This window comes from Cherax quadricarinatus, chromosome 5 (assembly GCF_038502225.1).
Source record: "Cherax quadricarinatus isolate ZL_2023a chromosome 5, ASM3850222v1, whole genome shotgun sequence".
Lineage (NCBI taxonomy): Eukaryota > Metazoa > Arthropoda > Malacostraca > Decapoda > Parastacidae > Cherax > Cherax quadricarinatus.
Window position 1 is genome coordinate 58,934,533 of NC_091296.1, and position 10,148 is coordinate 58,944,680.

The 10,148-nt window shown below is 45.4% G+C and overlaps 1 protein-coding gene across 4 annotated transcripts in view; it reads left to right on the forward strand.

Moving 5' to 3' along the window:
* The first annotated feature begins 342 nt into the window (after positions 1-342).
* The window catches only part of dco (discs overgrown), a 244,406-nt gene continuing 234,600 nt past the window's right edge, over positions 343-10,148 (forward strand). For all 4 annotated transcript variants that reach the window (XR_011394329.1, XM_070102739.1, XM_070102754.1 and 1 more), the window contains exon 1: positions 343-401. Coding sequence is in view for 3 of the 4 variants with exons in the window: in XM_070102739.1 (XP_069958840.1) it covers positions 358-401 (44 nt within the window). In the remaining variant the exon portion in view is untranslated. The remainder of the gene's footprint in view (positions 402-10,148) is intronic.

Consider the following 10,148-nt stretch of genomic DNA (forward strand, 5'->3'; position numbering starts at 1 on the left):
GGGTGTAACAGTGCTGTGTTGAGGGTGTGACAGTGCTGTGTTGAGGGTGTGACAGTGCTGTGTTGAGGGTGTGACAGTGCTGTGTTGAGGGTGTGACAGTGCTGTGTGGAGGGTGTGACAGTGCTGTGTGGAGGGTGTGACAGTGCTGTGTGGAGGGTGTGACAGTGCTGTGTGGAGGGTGTGACAATGCTGTGTGGAGGGTGTGACAGTGCTGTGTGGAGGGTGTGACAGTGCTGTGTGGAGGGTGTAACAGTGCTGTGTTGAGGGTGTGACAGTGCTGTGTTGAGGGTGTGACAGTGCTGTGTTGAGGGTGTGACAGTGCTGTGTTGAGGGTGTAACATTAGCAAGGCTTGTGTCATGTCTCCCGTCATTAACGTGGTCATCCATACCACCAGGAGGAAGTAAGTATTACACATGTTTATTGCATTATTCTGTACATAAAGTGAAGTAATGGCAGTTATATAGTTAGTGAAGTTTGAACACCACGCTCAGCTTATTAAAACTGCATTTCTTTTGAGATCTAGTATTAAGAATATTACCTAAAAGAACGATCGAAGTTCTCCATAATAGTGTATTGAGAGCAGGTGTCTAACAGTGTATTGAGAGCAGGTGTCTAACAGTGTATTGAGAGCAGGTGTCTAACAGTGTATTGAGAGCAGGTGTCTAACAGTGTATTGAGAGCAGGTGTCTAACAGTGTATTGAGAGCAGGTGTCTAACCGTGTATTGAGAGCAGGTGTCTAACAGTGTATTGAGAGCAGGTGTCTAACAGTGTATTGAGAGCAGGTGTCTAACAGTGTATTGAGAGCAGGTGTCTAACAGTGTATTGAGAGCAGGTGTCTAACAGTGTATTGAGAGCAGGTGTCTAACCGTGTATTGAGAGCAGGTGTCTAACAGTATATTGAGAGCAGGTGTCTAACAGTGTATTGAGAGCAGGTGTCTAACAGTGTATTGATAGCAGGTGTCTAACAGTGTATTGAGAGCAGGTGTCTAACAGTGTATTGAGAGCAGGTGTCTAACAGTGTATTGAGAGCAGGTGTCTAACAGTGTATTGAGAACAGGTGTCTAACAGTGTATTGAGAGCAGGTGTCTAACAGTGTTTTCATTTGAGTGTATGGTACTGACCTTTACATGGTATATGGTACTTCACATGGTGAGCCTAGACTAGGTGGCAGCCCCTGGCACTCAAGGTGAAGGTGGCAGCACCTAACACTCAAGGTGAAGGTGGCAGCAACTAACACTCAAGGTGAAGGTGGCACTCATCATCCCTCACCTACATACAAGGGCAGATCTGGGGAGAGAATTTTCGGAGAATTTAAACAATTTTGACCTTTTTCCCATTATCTCTTAAAAAATGTCTTTTTTTTTCAGTTTTTTATCATTATTATATTTTCCTAGAATTTGTCGACGTATGCGTCCTAGACGACTGCCTAGTTCACCTAAATTAACGTGCGCGTGTTAACATAATGAATACACTACAGTGATATTTTTAACATCAGTTTATGCATGGCTTTCATGTAAGTGAGTGTGTTTGACGGAGGTGAGTGGGGACAAGTGTTCATGAGTTGTCGTACAAGGAAATATTCATGGATTCAGGGAAACTGGTTAGTCGGAATGGAGGTGGACAGTGCAGTGTTTGCACTCTGAAGGAGAGGTTAGTTTGTTGCAGTACATCTTATGATTGACATAATTAAAACTTTTTTCAACATCGAGGTAGGCTTCATTATATATTGTTAGACTTACGAAGATTGTAACTTATCTACTGCTTTATATATCTAATTAGTCATGGCAACTATGTTCCTCTGTCCCCTTCTCTGTTTCTATCTCTATCTCTGTCTGTCTGTCTCTCTCTCTCTCACGAACAATTCCTCTTGTCTCCGCTCTGGGATGCTGGAGATATCTTTATATATAAATCTATTTCTCCCGTGTATGGGATGGGCTATCCTGAGAAACGACAGTTAACTAGTGATAGTAACTCCAGTTCTGCTGGAAGGAAATCTTTGGTGCTGTAGCGTAGCTGATGGATGGACCTCTGCTGGAATACTTGGCGATATCCTCATTGTCCTACTGAAGTCTCCCAGCTCAGGTTGATACTACAGAAGTCTTTGGAGGTTGACCTCCACCGTGACCTCTCAGAAGGTTGACCTCCACTGTGACCTCTCTGCAGGTTGACCTCCAATGTGGAGGTTGACCTTAAAGTGCTCATTTGTTGTATAATCTGTTTTCTCTATACTACATTGATCAGTCCAGCCCTGGACGAAACTTTTAGTCTTGAGTCAAACCTTCCTGTAGGCGGGACCTCGAAGTAATAAAAGGTCTTTTGCCATACTTGTCTTTTATTTTAACAAATACTGAGTCATGCTTCAAGACTGAAAAAAAAGAAATATTCATTAGAAATAGAATGGATGACGGTGACTATGGTGATGGAGTTGTGATGCTGGAGGTGAGGACCAGCCTAGCCTGGACCAGCCTAGCCTTGACCAGCCTAGCCTGGACCAGCCTAGCCTTGACCAGCCTAGCCTGGACCAGCCTAGCCTGGACCAACAGACCTATCAGGGCTACTAGGGATAGACTTCAGGATGTACATGTTTAAAGAGGGGCCACAGATACATCAGATCACTTTTTAGATGTAGCTGCAGTGAGAGTAAAAGGTAGATGGGATACAAGGAAAATGGAAGCAGCAAGTAAGAGGTTACGTTAGGTAAGGCTTTTCAGGAAACAGGACAAGTGTTTCCTGACGCGGGTCACATGATGAGCCGCAGCTGGAGCTTATGGTCATTTGACCGAGGCCTTCCACTGGCTTATCGGTCCACTCATTTAGAAATTCAGTTTATAGTAGTAACTACCAATATTAGGACTCTTCCATCCTTATGTTGTTGTGTTTTCCAGAGATGATTATTCAACATAGTCGGCTCTTTTGTGAAACAAATAATTCTGTTGAAAAAATCCAGATCCGAGGCCTGGTCACGGGGGCGTTGACCCCCGAAACCCCCCTCCAGGTATAGTACCCGACTAGCCGGGTTGGGGTTCGTACATTTGACTACGAGCGGCCAGCAGTAACAGCCTGGTTGATTAGGCCCTGATCCACCGCGAGGCCTGGTCAAGAACTGGGCCGCGGGGGCGTTGACCCCTGGAACACCCTCCAAGTAGATGTATTGTGTCTTCTGGTTCACAGTGTCATCCCCTTGTTTCAGTGTGTGTGGTTTATTGTTTCACAGTGTGTGTTTATTGTTTCGCAGTGTGTGTTTATTGTTTCACAGTGTGCATTTATTGTTTCACAGTGTGTGTTTATTGTTTCACAGTGTGTTTATTGTTTCACAGTGTGTGTTTATTGTTTCACAGTGTGTGTTTATTGTTTCACAGTGTGTGTGGTTTATTGTTTCACAATGTGTGTGTTTATTGTTTCACAGTATGTGGATTCATTGTTTCAAGATGTGTGGGTTCGTTCAGTATTTAGACAGAGAGGGAGGGGGGGGGGTGAGGAGAGACCAAGGACAGCAGTAAAGAGCAAATATTTGTGTCGTGTCCTGTTAAAAGCCTGAGAAATGTCCATAGTTATGGCGGATGATTCACCATGAAGCCATGATCGTAACAGCACCCACAGAACACGTACTTGTGATGAGACAGGTTCACCAGCATAACAGCACTCACAGAACACGTACAGGTGATGAGACAGGTTCACCAGCATAACAGCACTCACAGAACACGTACACGTGATGAGACAGGTTCACCAGCATAACAGCACTCACAGAACACGTACAGGTGATGAGACAGGTTCACCAGCATAACAGCACTCACAGAACACGTACACGTGATGAGACAGGTTCACCAGCATAACAGCACTCACAGAACACGTACAGGTGATGAGACAGGTTCACCAGCATAACAGCACTCACAGAACACGTACACGTGATGAGTAAGAACATTATACTGATCAACGTGGTGAAGAAAGTGGCCGCTAACACTACATTCTCTTACATTATCAGAAGGTCAATGAAAGTATTATTATGGTGACGGTGAACAGCAGCGACAAATTAACTGCCTCCCAGTCCCCAAGGGCTGTATGACCCCTACGGATTTAGCGCTTGCTACAAAGCACATCAATAATCCTGATGCGAGAAACTGCAGCTACCGGCCCCCTGCCTTGGATCACACCTCATTACCTCTCATTTTTCCAGACGATGTATTACAGCAGTACACGAGTATACGGTAAGAATCATACTCGTGTATTATAGTAATTACTGTCGGTATACCATCAGTTCCTCAAGGTACTGTCCTGGCACCTCTGCTGCTTCTCGTCCTCATAGAAGACGTAGATAAAAACACTCGTCACAGTTTTGTACCATTTGCAGATGACACTAAAATAAGTATGAAAGTCACTAATGCAGAGGACACTGAAAAATTGCAGGAATATATAAGCAGTGCTCTTGAGTGGGGCAGTGGAGAACATGACGTTCAATGGTGATAAGTTCCAGCTGCTTAGAAATGGAAAGAATGAAGAACTCAAACTGGATACTGTATAAAAAACTCAAAGGGATCATTACATAGAATAACAATAACATGTGAAAGATCTGGGAGCAATTATGTCAGCCGACTTTCCTTTCAAAGAGCATAATGAGGTAAATGTCACTTTAGGAGTCAGGAATCGCGGGAAGAACTAAAAGCCATAAATGAAATCGAAAGAAACCCAAAGTATTTCTTCTCCTATGCCAAATCAAAATCGAGAACAACGTCCAGTATTGGGCCCCTACTTAAACAAGATGGGTCCTACACAGATGACAGCAAGGAAATGAGTGAGCTACTCAAGTCCCAATATGACTCAGTTTTTAGCAAGCCGCTAACCAGACTGAGAGTCGAAGATCAAAATGAATTTTTTATGAGAGAACCACAAAATTTGATTAACACAAGCCTATCCGATGTTATCCTGACGCCAAATGACTTCGAACAGGCGATAAATGACATGCCCATGCACTCTGCCCCAGGGCCAGACTCATGGAACTCTGTGTTCATCAAGAACTGCAAGAAGCCCCTATCACGAGCCTTTTCCATCCTATGGAGAGGGAGCATGGACACGGGGGTCGTCCCACAGTTACTAAAAACAACAGACATAGCCCCACTCCACAAAGGGGGCAGTAAAGCAACAGCAAAGAACTACAGACCAATAGCACTAACATCCCATATCATAAAAATCTTTGAAAGGGTCCTAAGAAGCAAGATCACCACCCATCTAGAAACCCATCAGTTACACAACCCAGGGCAACATGGGTTTAGAACAGGTCGCTCCTGTCTGTCTCAACTATTGGATCACTACGACAAGGTCCTAAATGCACTAGAAGACAAAAAGAATGCAGATGTAATATATACAGACTTTGCAAAAGCCTTCGACAAGTGTGACCATGGCGTAATAGCGCACAAAATGCGTGCTAAAGGAATAACAGGAAAAGTCGGTCGATGGATCTATAATTTCCTCACTAACAGAACACAGAGAGTAGTCGTCAACAGAGTAAAGTCCGAGGCAGCTACGGTGAAAAGCTCTGTTCCACAAGGCACAGTACTCGCTCCCATCTTGTTCCTCATCCTCATATCCGACATAGACAAGGATGTCAGCCACAGCACCGTGTCTTCCTTTGCAGATGACACCCGAATCTGCATGACAGTGTCTTCCATTGCAGACACTGCAAGGCTCCAGGCGGACATCAACCAAATCTTTCAGTGGGCTGCAGAAAACAATATGAAGTTCAACGATGAGAAATTTCAATTACTCAGATATGGTAAACATGAGGAAATTAAATCTTCATCAGAGTACAAAACAAATTCTGGCCACAAAATAGAGCGAAACACCAACGTCAAAGACCTGGGAGTGATCATGTCGGAGGATCTCACCTTCAAGGACCATAACATTGTATCAATCGCATCTGCTAGAAAAATGACAGGATGGATAATGAGAACCTTCAAAACTAGGGAGGCCAAGCCCATGATGACACTCTTCAGGTCACTTGTTCTATCTAGGCTGGAATATTGCTGCACACTAACAGCACCTTTCAAGGCAGGTGAAATTGCCGACCTAGAAAATGTACAGAGAACCTTCACGGCGCGCATAACGGAGATAAAACACCTCAATTACTGGGAGCGCTTGAGGTTCCTAAACCTGTATTCCCTGGAACGCAGGAGGGAGAGATACATGATTATATACACCTGGAAAATCCTAGAGGGACTAGTACCGAACTTGCACACGAAAATCACTCACTACGAAAGCAAAAGACTTGGCAGACGATGCACCATCCCCCCAATGAAAAGCAGGGGTGTCACTAGCGTTAAGAGACCATACAATAAGTGTCAGGGGCCCAAGACTGTTCAGCTGCCTCCCAGCACATATAAGGGGGATTACCAACAGACCCCTGGCAGTCTTCAAGCTGGCACTGGACAAGCACCTAAAGTCAGTTCCTGATTAGCCGGGCTGTGGCTCGTACGTTGGTTTGCGTGCAGCCAGCAGCAACAGCCTGGTTGATCAGGCTCTGATCCACCAGGAGGCCTGGTCACAGACCGGGCCGCGGGGGCGTTGACCCCCGGAACTCTCTCCAGGTAAACTCCAGGTAAACAGCCAGGAATTTCACAAGATGGATAATGAGAACTTTTTAAACAAGGAAAATAGTTCTACTGGTGACACTGTTCAAATCACTCGTGTTCACTCATTTCGAGTATTGTTCAGTGTTGATAGTTTCTTTCAGGGCAGAAGAGATAACAGAGCTGGAGCAGATAAAGAGATTAATTACGGCCCGCACAGAGGCAGTAAAATATTTAAATTATAGGGACCTCCTTAAAGTGCTGGCTTAGCGCTTCTTTTTGATTATAATAATAATAATAATAATAATAATAATAATAATAATAATAATAATAATAATAATCCTTAAAGTGCTAAATACCTGAAAGAGAGATACATAATAATATATACCTGGAAAGTACTTGAGAGCCATAATATACTGGAGTGAGAGATATGGCAGGAAGTGCAAAACAAACCCAGTGAAAAGCAGGGGCGCCCTGGGCACAATGAGAGAACACCAACAGCCTGGTTGATCAGGTCATCTACAGGGAAACGGCCTGGGACCGGGTCGAGGGGCGTTGACCCCTGGAACGCCCTCTAGGTAGACTGTAGGTCCAGGACAACTGCAGCGGGATTGCTAGACTTCGACTGAAATAAATCATCAGTCAAGTCCACTCTCTCACTCTCTCTGTCACTCTCACACTCTCACACTCTCACACTCTCACACTCTCTCACTCTCACACTCTCACACTCTCACACTCTCACACTCTCACACTCTCACACTCTCACACTCTCACACTCTCTCACTCTCACACTCTCACACTCTCTCACTCTCTCTGTCACTCTCTCTCTCTCTCTAATCTTCATGGAATTTCTTGCAGATTTACAGATCTATACAGACAGAACAAAAAAAAAAAGGACACAGTACCGTGAGTGGAACAAGACACAACCCACACAAAAGAGGGAAACTTACCACTACGTTTCGCTCCTACATGCGGGTTGTGCACACTACACATCTATACATTTTGTTGACGCAGAAACACATCAGTCCCTCTTCCCAAACTTGTTCCCTTAAATTACACTTTACCTGGAGATTTGAGCAAAATCTTAATATTTTATGTGAAATGAAAAAATAATTCGGATGTTCACAGACATTTTGACGTTTCCTGAGCAGTTACCAAAATATTTTTTTTTCTTTTACGAAATTCCAAAATATTCCATTAAAAATTGCCAACCACTGACCATACCATCAAAATGTCTGTATAACAGCATCATTTTAAGGCGGCTAGTCCCAAACCCTCCCCCCCCCACAAAAAACTCCCTTTTTTTAAATTACTAATTGGATTCAGTTATACATAAATAAAGGCCATAGTTATGAGGAACATTTAGGGCAAATTTAAACCGCCAAACTTAGGCCTACAATGGCAATAGGTAATTAACAGGTTACATATAAGGACAAATTTATGAATTACAAAGGAGCATAAAGAGGCAGGTGGTCAGAGGTGAAGGTATAACGAGTTACGTTGACCAATTAACCAGTCAGATAACGAGTTATTATTTAACAAAGTGAGAGAGTGAAAGTAGCTTAAAGGAGATAAAGAAAACTTGTGTCAACACCAGTGAAAGTTATGTTGTGAGTCCCCCTGTTGTGGCCCACCTGTTGTTATGGTCGTTGTTGTGGCCCACCTGTTGTTATGGTCGTTGTTGTGGCCCACCTGTTATGGTCGTTGTTGTGGCCCACCTGTTGTTATGGTCGTTGTTGTGGCCCACCTGTTGTTATGGTCGTTGTTGTGGCCCACCTGTTGTTATGGTCGTTGTTGTGGCCCACCTGTTATGGTCGTTGTTGTGGCCCACCTGTTATGGTCGTTGTTGTGGCCCACCTGTTGTTATGGTCGTTGTTGTGGCCCACCTGTTGTTATGGTCGTTGTTGTGGCCCACCTGTTGTTATGGTCGTTGTTGTGGCCCACCTGTTATGGTCGTTGTTGTGGCCCACCTGTTATGGTCGTTGTTGTGGCCCACCTGTTGTTATGGTCGTTGTTGTGGCCCACCTGTTGTTATGGTCGTTGTTGTGGCCCACCTGTTGTTATGGTCGTTGTTGTGGCCCACCTGTTATGGTCGTTGTTGTGGCCCACCTGTTGTTATGGTCGTTGTTGTGGCCCACCTGTTGTTATGGTCGTTGTTGTGGCCCACCTGTTGTTATGGTCGTTGTTGTGGCCCACCTGTTGTTATGGTCGTTGTTGTGGCCCACCTGTTATGGTCGTTGTTGTGGCCCACCTGTTGTTATGGTCGTTGTTGTGGCCCACCTGTTACGGTCGTTGTTGTGGCCCACCTGTTGTTATGGTCGTTGTTGTGGCCCACCTGTTATGGTCGTTGTTGTGGCCCACCTGTTGTTATGGTCGTTGTTGTGGCCCACCTGTTGTTATGGTCGTTGTTGTGGCCCACCTGTTGTTATGGTCGTTGTTGTGGCCCACCTGTTGTTATGGTCGTTGTTGTGGCCCACCTGTTATAGTCGTTGTTGTGGCCCACCTGTTATGGTCGTTGTTGTGGCCCACCTGTTGTTATGGTCGTTGTTGTGGCCCACCTGTTGTTATGGTCGTTGTTGTGGCCCACCTGTTATGGTCGTTGTTGTGGCCCACCTGTTATGGTCGTTGTTGTGGCCCACCTGTTATGGTCGTTGTTGTGGCCCACCTGTTATGGTCGTTGTTGTGGCCTACCTGTTATGGTCGTTGTTGTGGCCCACCTGTTGTTATGGTCGTTGTTGTGACCCACCTGTTATGGTCGTTGTGGCCTACCTGTTATGGTCGTTGTTGTGGCCCACCTGTTATGGTCGTTGTTGTGGCCCACATGTTATGGTCGTTGTTGTGGCCCACATGTTATGGTCGTTGTTGTGGCCCACCTGTTATGGTCGTTGTGGCCCACCTGTTATGGTCGTTGTTGTGGCCTACCTGTTATGGTCGTTGTTGTGGCCCACCTGTTATGGTCGTTGTTGTGGCCCACCTGTTATGGTCGTTGTTGTGGCCCACCTGTTATGGTCGTTGTTGTGGCCCACCTGTTATGGTCGTTGTGGCCCACCTGTTATGGTCGTTGTTGTGGCCCACCTTTTATGGTCGTTGTTGTTGCCCACCTGTTATGGTGGTTGTTATGGCCCACCTGTTGTTATGGTCGTTGTTGTGGCCCACTTGTTATGGTGGTTGTTGTGGCCCACCTTTTATGGTCGTTGTTGTGGCTCACCTGTTATGGTCGTTGTTGTGACCACGTGTTATGGTCGTTGTTGTGGCCCACCTGTTATGGTCGTTGTTGTGGCCCACCTGTTATGGTCGTTGCTGTGACATGTTATGGTCGTTGTTGTGGCCCACCTGTTATGGTCGTTGTTGTGACCTACCTGTTATGGTCGTTGTTGCCCACCTGTTATGGTGGTTGTTGTGGCCCTCCTGTTGTTATGGTCATTGTTGTGGCCCACCTGTTATGGTCGTTGTTGTGGCTCACCTGTTATGGTCGTTGTTGTGACCCACCTGTTATGGTCGTTGTTGTGGCCCACCTGTTATGGTCGTTGTTGTTGCCCACCTGTTATGGTGGTTGTTGTGGCCCACCTGTTATGGTCGTTGTTGT